Below are 12,051 nucleotides of genomic sequence, written 5' to 3'. Positions count from 1 at the left end.
TTTGTCTGCGTCTTCCTCCACTTCTGCTTGTTGACCTCGTTCCACCTCTGCCACGCTGCCTCTCGGCTCTGTGCATTTGAGAAACAAGCAAAGACTTCAAGCGCAGCTTGATTTGTTATTAGAAGCTGTCTAATTAGAAAGTGAGCTGAAATTGTGTTGACGAGCTCTCAGGTGTGGGACACACATGCTCGCTTCTAATAAAACCTGGCCTGCGCTGATCTGACTGCCGTGGAAACGCTCTGGTGGCGGCCGCTCGCTCGGTGAGACAGGAGCGGCTCTGGCTGTCTCCTGAAGCAGCCAACAGCTATGTCAACACTGGCTCGACTAATTTCGCACGCTCAGTGGGAGACGTCATCTCATCCTGCAGGAGACCGAAAACATTAAGCTGATACCAGCAGCTCCAGCAGTGGGGGCTACTTCAGCTCCTCTGAAATGTTCCCAAGAATAAGTTACTGAACACAGACACACACACACACACACACACACAGATAAACAAGTTGGACAAGACAGAGAGGGAGTCAGTTGTAAAGGATCAAATGAAGGTGAGCAGAACATTTTGTACCATCCTGTCAGTTGATGACACCAAGATATTGATTGATTTGATATGACGTCATAGCTTCAGCTCACTTTATGGTACTAATCAAGTGCTGACGGTTGGAAAATTGTTCAGAGAATCCATTTATTTTATTTGTATTTAGTTCAGTTGCTCCAGATTAATTAATTGTTTCCCTTTTCTTTAGTCTTCACTTCTTCACTCTTCGGTTCGGTTGATCGGTTCACTTCTGATTAAATCTGCCTGGATCATTTTTAGGAGAAGGGGAAGTTTGAAGTTACCAAATGTTGTGTTTGCATTTTGGTTGTCCTTGTTAATTCAATGCTTTCAGATGCTGGATTTTCATGTCAACATGTTTATACAACCAGCGCCACACGCAGAAAACTGCAGCAGGTCTGGTGAGTCCATGTTTCTGGCACAGTTATCTGTGGCACGGTGGCTAAACGCCAGCCACGCTGGGCAAATTTACTTGTGTAGCAATAAAATTCATTTGTCACTGGTGGGTGGGGAAGTGTAATCATCAAACCCTGACTGTTTTGTTTCTCTACAGCAGGACATTGTTAACTGTGTGGGCTGCCTCTTCTTGCAGCAGACAGAGGACAGTTTCACATGATGGTGAAGTTGTTAAAAGCAAACAGCCCTCTTAAAACAACTGGGTATTATAGTTTATGGTGCTATATCTAACATAGGCATGACGTTCATTAACTGTGATCCCACAGTTTGTATCAGTAAATGTGCAGGCAGAAAGTGTGCTTGGCTCTCAGAACCCCTCGGCGTAGCTCAGGGGTCTGTCTCCCACGTTTTATCAGGAGAACTTCTCCAGACATTCGCCATTTGAGCAGAGTGAGATTACATGTCTGGATGTCTGTCGCTGTGGTTGAATTTGGCACTTCAGGATCAAAAAGCTTCGCCTCAGTGTGCTGAAGACACGACTGGGAGTAGAATCATAGCAGCATCTCAAATTCCTTCCCATGCCAGCCTCTCTCATGCTCTGCTGCAACAGTTCTGCTTCGTCGCCTCAGTGAACGCCATCACTCCTGCTTTGTGGCCACGAGCCAGAGGTCATTTAATTATTAAAGAAGAAGAAGAAGAAACAGGTGCTGTCATGACCCCGGCTGAGGGCTCCTGTGGAGCTGCACGCCCGTGTTTACGTGTGTTAGAGAGAAAGTGAAAGAGAACAGGAGTGTGTGAGTTAGTGTATGGTGGTGTGTGAGTTTTTTTTGAGCGTGTACAGATGACTCAGCAGGGAGCTGGCAGCTAAGGTGAATGTGTTAAGCCCTTTGAACCAGCGAGTTGATTAGAAATGTGGTTTGAGACGATAACTGAATCAGCCTCTATCCTCAGTCGGACACAATTTACTTTTTAGAGATTATTTTTAGTCTCAATAAAAGACACATTTTTCTTCCCAATTGCAGCTTTGGTCACTCGGCACACTGACACAGTAGGATTATTAAAAATTACGTTTCCTTATTGTCGTTTTACAGAAGTGCCTCCAGGCCGCTTCAGCTGCAGTGTAGAGCTGCTGCCTTCCAGATGCCAGCTGGCATTGGAATTTGAAATGTCAGTGTTAAGTGTTAAAATATTAATTCAGACACTTAAGAGTGAAAACACACTCTGCAGCTGCTGCAGCTTAAAGGTAAGCCCACAGGACTTATAAAAGTGAAGTTACAGTATTTTCATACTCCAGGCAAAGTCTGTGTCTTGAGTTATGAAACACTCACCTGCTGAAGACTTGAAAGGTGATTGTAAAAGGTTTGCAGCTTTACTCCCTGACAGAGAACAGAGGCACTGGTCATGTTGGCTTCACACAGGTTATAATAGATTCCAGAAGTGATGGTGATTGTTCCAGTGGTGTAATGCACCTATTTCCATCCAAATAAGGATAAATACAACTTTTATAACTTTTGTCTCAATCTTCAGACTCAACCATATCAAGCTGTGTGTGTGTGTGTGTGTGTGTGTGTGTGTGTGTGTGTGTGTGTGTGTGTGTGTGTGTGTGTGTGTGTGTGTGTTGATTTTGCACACACAGGCATATTTCAGGGCGACCTCCTGACCAGCTCTGGCACACAGGTGAAGCTTCACCTGTCCTCAGCGGCTGTGCGTCATGGCAGTGGAGTCATCATTGTAGCAGGTGTCATCACCGTGTTAGTGTAGTAAAATATCATATTACCAGTCCACAAGCTGCAGTATCACTGTCACAGTCTGGGATCACCTCCAAGTTAACCACACTGGAGCAACATCTGTGTTGTTTAAGTTTTCACTGGTGTCAGGAGAACTTGAAGTCCTGATTGTGTTTGTAGTTCTGGTGGAAATGTGCTCCATGATTGTGAGCTTTTAACTGAAAAAGATGTTTTCTGTTGCCTGTTTGGTCAAGACTCCTTCACTGCTTTTCATGCCTTTTATTAGACAGTGACAGGGAGCAGGGGAATGACGTTCAGCTAATAGTCCGGCCCACCTGAAACAAACTGGTGACGCACTGCTCAGGTTATTTTACACCCCTGTGGTATGCACCCCAACCACTCATCTATCAGGTCACCCCCTCTGATACTTTGTGATCAACTGACACATTATATCTTGAACAAGGCCATTTATGAACTTAAATATTGTTTATATGAACAAGAACTACCAACAGTATCTGCTCTCAGAAATATTTACCACATGACAGTCTGAATATGTTTCTAGTTGCTAATGTGACACCTATATATTTAAATTCCCACATTCTCTTTATTTCATTCTGATCAATACAACTACAAATCAATCCAACACTTTTCTCTTTAATGAAAATCACATTAAAACTCTCTTGTGTGATTCACTGTGAAGCAGTTATCACTGGAAAACACTGGACTTTCTGATCCTCCCCAGCTGGCACCGGGCATCAGTGTAATGTCAGAAAGACGCTGGAGTCTAACCACAGTTTTGGTTGAAAATGATGTCAAAACCCAATGTTGGCTTATGGTCACTGTGACGTTTAACAGACGTTGGGTTTTGCTTGTGACTAGAATATCGATATTCTATGTCAAGATGGCGATGGCATGAGACGTTTGGAAGACATTGGATTTTGGTTCCTGGACAACAGAACGTAAAACCAACAGAATATAAAGTTATTATGTGTCATCATATGACACTGAATTTTGATCTCATGGTGTCCAAACCTACATTCAACCAAATATCAACGTCTAATGACTGTGGTGGTCAATGCGTGTCTGCGGGGTAGTGATTTATTTTGGAGCAGAAATACAAAAGCATGTCAGTGCCATGGTTGCAACCTGCAGCCCTCCGGTCATTAGTCAGTCTCTCCACCTCCAGGCCGATCGTCCTGCTGCCCCAACTCACCCATCCACGCACACCAAACACCCACTCACTCCCACTGTTATAGTGATTTCAGATCCTTTTGAAAACTACAAGCCCCCACATAATGTACACACACACAAACACATGTACGCACACCTTCTAATGTACAACCACACTCGCCAAGCCAAACTCCCACTCGCTCCCCAGCGTGCTGTCGAGGAGCGCCTCAGTAACGTCTCACATGAGTGCGTGGCAGGGGATTCAGCAGGGCTTTGATAACAACATATGTTTTCATGTAGGGATTGGAGTGTGAAGATCTCTGGAGGGAAGCTGCGCCTCTGCCAGCAGACAAAGAGGGCGTAGGGCCAAAGAGATTTACAGTGGCTGCACTGGAGAAATGTTCGACTGATCACGCAGAACTGAGTCCCAAACCGAGTTGAGGGTTCTTAGGAGCAAAGGCTGGAAGGAGGAGAAATGATCTCGTCATCATGCCAACCAAATATCACACAGTTCCTTCTGTGATTTCTGTTTTGACCAAACTAATATACAACATATGTTCACTGTGCCCATCATACAGGGTGCCAGGTTGATTTTTTTTTTTTAAGAATTTGACCATATCAGTGAATATTTTAAATATTTTTCCTAACATTTTTTGGCAGTTGTTATCATATGAGTGTGTCTGCATGTTGTGACGTCCTGCAGTGGTGCAGTAGGTAAAAACAGGCAGGAAGGAAGACGAGACAGCAGCATATGAAAGCTGTAGGTGAGGAGATGGTTATGAGACCGCTACGCAGGATCCCAAGACAACCAGAGTAGCAATCTGCTCTTGTTTTTACCTTAGCTGTGAGCATATAGTGCTGACTACACACACACACACACACACACACACACACACACACACACACACGCACACACCAGGTGAGTGCCCTGGTGAATGAAGCTGACTGATTGTCAGTTACAAGGACATTAACACCTTTGTACCTGGTTCCTTAAGCACAAGAAAAATGTCCTTATTAAGACAGTGGAAACCTTGATTTTCCTGTGACACTGAAGAGCTGAATGAAGCACCAGCATCACTTAGACAATGCAGTGGTTGGGGCTGTGCTTCCTTGAAGTTGTGTGCCTGTCTGTCTGTCTGTCTGTCTGTCTGTCTGTGTGTGTGTGTGTGTGTGTGTGTGTATGTACATGCCCTGATGAGCCTCCGTGTGCAGTGCAGTGTTCTCACTGATACACAACACCCATGAAGTCCTTGTGGGCTTGCCGCTCCTGTGATGCGATGATGCCGAGCTCTGCTGATGGTGGTGATATGGACCCGTTTGACCTCTTGGTTCAGGAGTAAACAGAGAGGGAGAACAAAAGAGCTGGAGGACACAATGTTCTTTTCAAAGTGACCTTAGTTCTTTTTAAACCCCAGAAAAACTTGCTCAATATGCTGAGAATGGCTTTGCTGCCAAAACTGGAAAGTAGTTCATTTAAGAGCACCACTGCAATAATAGAAACAGGCTCAGTGTAGCAGAGTTACTATCAACACTCATCACAAATAATTCACTTCTTTTTCTCAAAGGTTTGTGTCCACATCCCAGAACCCATTGCTAAAAGTCCTCCAGGCCTTGGCGAGGACACGATATTAGATCAGTTTTTTGTGCTGTAATCAACCAACACCTGCCTGAAAAAAAAAGAATATTTCCTCCAGTCTTTTCCCTGGTTACTTGCTGTAGTTGTCACTTTTCATAAACTCTCTGTAGCTACTCATTGCTCTTCCAGCTTTTCCTGAAAGCAGCTCCTCTACAGTTTGACACTACAGTCATTTAGAGAACAAGGCAAATCAGCTTTAGCTCCAACATGCTGAGCTCTGAAACCAGGCCGATATGTCAGTCTTAGAAATCAATGACACTGCCGGGGGCATGTAGCTCCTGCTGGTAATTTTGTCCCTAAGCAACAGGAGCCAGTTGAATATGGCCTAGATCTGTTAGCATTCAGAGTTTTTTTGGATTACACCCCGTGAGACAATTGAACAGCTTAGTGCCTCTGAATATTAGTATTCACTTGTTATTGCTGCGGCCGGCCCCCACATCTATTTTTGGCAGACGATAGCGAAGCTGAAGCAGTGTTGTGGTGGTATTCATTTGTCCCCTGGTGCTAAATAAAGAGAGACACAGTACACTCAGTGCTTCTTCTCACTGCCTCTCCCAATGTGTGTATCTGCAGTTTACTGTACGCTGTATGTCACCTCACCATATGCTGTACTGTAAGTGTCTTAAATGTGTCAGATACCTTCTCTTACCTTCAGTCTGTCTCGGTGGATTCATCCGTTCTCTCTTCTCAGGTCTGGTTGTTGACCTGCTTATGGTTGAAGATGCCTTTTCAAGCGTGCGCTGAAAAGCTCTGCTTTTGATTTATTATGCACCGAGAATGGAGTATCAAAGCCAGTCTTTGTCTCCTATTCGTATTCCTCTCCTTACTGTCCTGTACTTCCTGTTGTTAGGTTACCATTAGTACTGACACCACGTAAGTGCTCATCGTAAATGGCTTCTTTTCATTCTTGCTACCATGTTTCATCAGCTATCTGAGGAAGGATGCAGTGTGTGAAACAGGGGAATTCACCTTTACTGAAGTGATCAGAATAGCTTGTGTGTTCTTTTACTGGTATTGGTCAACCAATAGGTGTTTTCACTCTGCATAAATATTAATTGCCACACAATAAATTCCATTAAACATTATTGATTGAGCATATCAAATGTTACAGCGGTGTTCATTACATGCTGTATTTCATATACTCTCTGTTGGACAGTCTGTTTTATGTCTAAAACACATTCAGTGTGCTAATGCTAACACCAGCTTGTCATGCTCTTGTTCCTGTGCTTTCATGAGAAGAGTTGTTACGTTACTTGAAATGAAATGCCAGTGGGATCCTTGGGTATTTATTTAGAAATGTACTGAAATGTGCACTTATGTATGCACATTAGATGATGACATGATGCTTTAAACAGAAATGAATGGCTCTGGTGATTAGCCTTTTCCTTTATTTTTAGACCACACTGTGACTGATAAAAGAAAAAAAGAAAAACAAAGTTCCCACATGTTGATTTAGGGGAATGAGGCCAGGGTTTCCATGGTGATGCTTGTAACCTAGTCCGTCTCCGAGGGTCTGAGGATTGTTCTCCATTGTCCTCCAGAAAAGAGATGGAGAAAAGAGGGCGAAATAGAGAGAAAGAGAGTCGGTCACGGCTCAGCTTTGGATATGCAAAAGAGATTTGAAATACTGACCATTGTTACAGAAAGAAGCATTTTTATTGTTTCTTTTGTTTCTGATATGCTCACAAATGCATGCAGAGAAAAATGAGAGCTGTTATTTGATTCCACACTGTAGAAAACTAAGGCTTAATTTGAGCTTTAAAATCACATATGATCTGTTAGAAATCCAGCACAGACTCATGTGCAGTCCACCCAGGATTGAGAAGCTCTGCATCGCTAGCATTTAAAATTCTTGTTTTTTGTTCTTGCACCCAGCTCTCCTCACCAAGAACAAACTCAGCAGCACAAAATGGAAATTGAAATCAACTTCAAATAGCCCTTGCTGCATCAGTTAGTCCCCTGGTGCTGATGAATCCCTTTTCCAATCTCTGCAGCCCACACAGTCCTTTGAAAGTGTCCATTAAGAGCGATGTGCTGCTGAAGCTACTCTCTCCGGCAGAGGTGCCTCCTTGCCTTTTGTTTACACATTAGCCTGTTTTATTTCTTAGGCTTAATTATGCTGTTGTATTCTACATATAGCATAAGGCCGTGTCAAGATGGATATGCAGTATTTTTTAACTCTCATTGCGTCTGCAGACAGCTGAGCATGTAGCAGTTGTAGCTGCCTGTTCTACTCTCTGTTGTGTTGACTCTTAGTGTCCTTGTCTTGTGGTTCCTCCCAGTATCACTGTATTTAAAAGAATAAAGGTATCACTGTTGCATTTTGTAGTGATATAAAGGATACTGAGCTTTTATATTGTGTTTTTATCCACTCAGGAGAGTCAAACATCAAAGTAAAGAAAAGGCCAGGTCTGGAAATGGGCTGGAGTGGCGTTTGAAAACAAACTGTCACACGTGCTTTTTGGGCTCTGTGCTTTTTCTTCATTATATATTCTGGAAAGAGACGTCCTTAGAGAGGTGTTCAAAGATGCCAAAAAAGCAGCTAATTGTTCCAAGTGAATGCAGCAGTGATTGGATTTTCTTTGAACAAAAGAAAAGCTTCAGCAAAGTTGGATTGTCATTATTTCTGAAGACACGGTGCGAGACCAGCACAGAAAGTCTCATTTCCCCTGAGAAGGTGGAGAGACCAGATCCTGGTATCTCGATGGATTCTGACTCTGTTTGCTGCTTCATGTTTAAGTCACACACAAGGGTTCAAAACTGAATATTATGTTTTCTATGTCAAGCACTTAACAATCTCTCAGAAGTGAGGGTTTGAAATAAATAAACCAAGTCAGAAAGTGTTCATCATACACATCAAAGATTCAGTTTACAGAATCTTTACCCTGAAGAAGAGTGGTGTGTTTTGGGTGTTTATAAAGGCCTGAGAAAAGACCTTTTTCACTAGTCATAGCAGGAAAAGCACAGATTCAGTTATATATACATATACTGCTCTGCCTGTTACTCAGCCTCCGAATTGTTATTGGTGTGCAAATGTTTAGCCCTCTGGTGTGGTGTTGCTCCTCTGTGCAGAGAGAAAAGCTGGAGCAGCCCTGCAGCAGAATAGGTCCAGTATGTGCAGGATGAGTGGTGGACTTAACTCGGTGCTTGTGTGTGTGTCTGTCTGCCTGTATTTAAGACAGCTTTAATATCAACTATATCAGATAAAGTTTCACTAATCTGTTGCTCTGTCCCTGAGTTATACATGTCCATCTTTTATTCATTGCCATCATTCGCTTATTCTGAAATGTATCTTTGAGTCCTGCTGAGTCCGACACAGCGCGCAGGGCTTCGCCTCCATTTGGTTTGTTCAGCAAACATCAGCGTGAGGACGGTGACATCCCAAATATCTGTGACTCCAATCTGTGCTGACTCTGCCACTGTTTACCATTTTAACTTTACTTCTCACGGACAGATGAAATTCCTCGCTGCTCCAACATTTTATGTGAAAGCAAATCGAAGTGTGAGCTTAACAAAATTGAAAAACATGGTGATTCATGTCACACAAATGGCATCAGCTCAGGTTAAAGCTGTCTTCTGCCCTCTTGCTCTGAGGGTCTGATTTATTTCTTCCTGTGCAACAAAACAATTGCAATCTTTTGCCAGTTGTAGATCTGTTGCCTGAAATTAATTTTAGCAAAGAGAGGAAAAACAGATGGGACACTGTTCTTGCATGCAGCAAGAAAATCTTTCCCACAGCAGCTTTCATTTATTCATTAAACAACACTGATTATACTAGTGTCTTTTTTAATATCATTCTGGAGATGATGAGGATGTGTACTTGTATTTTTGCATGTGCAGGCACATAACTATGAGTAAATATGGATCCCTCTCTGTCTGTGTCTGCAGGGACCCAGTCCATCGAAGGATCCCTCCAGTCCCAGTTCAGCCAGCGCACAGCAGCCTCGAGGTCGACACAGTTTTGTCCAGGAACACTTCCAGGCTCAGTACAGGTGAGAAGGACAGACATAAACAGCACGCAACACCATCCTCATCCTCATCATCATCCTGATGTTTTTTTCAGTCTTTGTAACTTTTAGAAATTTCTGTCAAAAGCACATAACTCCAAGCTCTAAGTAAGAAGTAGGACGAGGACAAATTTTGGAAACGATCCTCATCAATTATGCAGCATATGCAGGCTGTATTCCACTGGGCACTATATCTATTGTCCTGAGGTTGTGTTTGAATAAACAGAGAGCAATACATACCATTAAAGAGAAAAGGTATTCAGCACAGGTGAGATGTATTTTCCCTCCTGTGGATAAGAATCAGTAGCTTGAGAAAGTAGGTCAGACAGGCCTGCGCAGGATTCAGGGGATTTATCTTTAGTACTGGCTTTTGGCTCTTTTTGCCTCATTCACAGTGGAAAGTCAGAGACTGGGGTTCTCAAGTTTAATAGACCCTCAAATGGAATTGAGTCTAGACCTTTCAGTAACCTTGTCGACACACTTGGTTGTGTGCGTTCACTTAACCTCTCGCTCTGGCCTCTGATTTGATTCCTGGACAATGTAAACAAAATAAAAGATGTTAAATCCAGGAGATATAGCTTGAGGAAAATGGGAGGCTCGTTTTCCCTTTGGGCTGTTGGACAATCAGATGATTTGATGACTGACTTGGAATAAACAGTCAGTCTCTCTTCTACAAAAACAAACTGGCACCAAAGCCAAATACAGCAACGTTCTCATTTCCTTTTCTTCCAGATTTTTATTCTGCAGAAGAAAAATGAACAAGTACAATATATGAGCCTGTCCATGCAAACTTCATAATGTAATGAACTCCAGCTTGGTGCACGCAGACTTTCCCACTTGCTAATGGGTCCAGTATGGAGATAAAAGCCACTAATGCTTGATCTGTATGGAAAGGCTCTCTCTGGGAGTTCAGTCCATACTGTATGACATTAAGATGGGGTGTTATTATGTTGGATGTGGGAGGTGCAAGAGACTCTGTCTGTGTCCAGTTAGTGCTGCGGAGCTCCAAAGTCATGGGTTTGCTTCAGAAAAGTAATAGACAACTATTTTGATAAGTGATTCAATGAAATGCAGATAAATAGAAAACAATCAAATGAATGAATTCAGAGATAAACTCTGGATTGAATAATTCTGCAGGGATAATTTTCTGATATGTGTTTATATTACACATTTGCTATGACTAGTGTCCCATCCTTTTTGCAATCTTTAAGGTGGAAGTATTGTTTGGGATCAGTGGGGAATGAAGGGAGGTGGATGAATTGATCAGTTGTTGACAGCAGATGACAGTTGTCTCCAACTTGTCGAGACTGACAAACCCTTTCCCTCATTCCTCAGCTCAGGAAATGAATGGACTTTTGGTGAACCGGTTTGAGCTCCTATTTACAGTCAGCACTTAGCTCAAGTTGGAGCCTGGCTGAGGTCAGTTTGTCAGAGTAAATGTTTGTCCTCATCACCACCCTGCTGCGTCTGGAATTAGGAGCAAATTAAGTTTTAGATAGGTTTCACTTTCTTCTCTTGCTTGTTTGAATTTAATTCCCATCCCTTGTTTCAGCCAGGCGGCAAATGGGCAAAGGCTTATTTGTGTGTAAGTTGAGGGGAGAAATTCAAGGTCAACCTGTGACGCTTGTACGGTAGTGACCACTACACACTGTGAGGTTAACCAGCTGTTCATTCGTGGGATTATCCCATTTCCTCAGTGAAGGATGATGGATTGAACGCTTGGAGTCGGACTGTATCTCTGTTTTTCTCTCTCTTCCTCATTCTCTGTCACACTCGTTCACACACACATGAGCAGACACACACACACCTGAGTGTTAATGTGACATTATCAGATTAGCTGCCAGTTCATTAGCTGATTAGAGCAGCAATGCTCAGGGAAATCTTTACAACACAAGTCCCTGAAAGCACCGACTGCATCTTCAAACAGCTGTGTGGGTCTCTGTTGATCCGTCCACACACACACACACACACACACACACACACACACACACCTCATTTCCCATATGACACAAACGTCCCCTCACTTCTCTTTTCTTTTCTTTTCTTGAACAATTCAGGCTATTTTTAGGGGGGCATTTCTTTGTGCTTCTATTCTTTGGCTGAGTGCGGGCGGGGTAATACTTTCTCCTTGCATAAGAGCTTCAGTAATTAGCTCTAGATGCCACACACTCACACACACACACACCTCCGAGCACTACTGAGTGGAGGGGGTGGGGGCGTAATTAGCTATATGTGCTACACACATGCAGATTTATCCAGACTGGGCACAGACATAGAGATGTTAATGGCGTGTTTGTACACATACACACGTGATCATTACTGAATCAGTGTAATTGGCTAAAATGGCGCTACATGTAGCACTGCTTTGTCTCTGCTAAAGAGGCTAAGCGCAGAGGCGTGATCACTTCTGAGGCTGGTAGAGACACTGGAGAGGCTTCACAATGGACGAGTGATGGACCACAGGTGACCTACAAGCCATTTCCCTATCACAGTGTAATGTATTACAGCTTAACAGAAGGATATGGACAAGAAAAGCACCCGAAACATGGCACTTGCTGAAGAGCT

At 43.1% G+C, this 12,051-nt stretch overlaps 1 protein-coding gene across 1 annotated transcript in view; it reads left to right on the top strand.

Moving 5' to 3' along the window:
• The window catches only part of usp43a (ubiquitin specific peptidase 43a), a 96,391-nt gene that overhangs the window by 25,726 nt on the left and 58,614 nt on the right, over positions 1–12,051 (top strand). The window contains exon 3 of the mRNA XM_071503327.1: positions 9,368–9,471. Within this exon, the coding sequence (XP_071359428.1) occupies positions 9,368–9,471 (104 nt within the window). The remainder of the gene's footprint in view (positions 1–9,367; positions 9,472–12,051) is intronic.

This window comes from Trachinotus anak, unplaced genomic scaffold, assembly GCF_046630095.1.
Source record: "Trachinotus anak isolate AG129_WGS33_773 ecotype Australia unplaced genomic scaffold, CSIRO_AGI_Tana_v1 ptg000019l, whole genome shotgun sequence".
NCBI classification, from domain to species: domain Eukaryota; kingdom Metazoa; phylum Chordata; class Actinopteri; order Carangiformes; family Carangidae; genus Trachinotus; species Trachinotus anak.
Note: the sequence above shows the minus strand (reverse complement) of the source record. Positions and strands in the feature narration are given on the sequence as shown.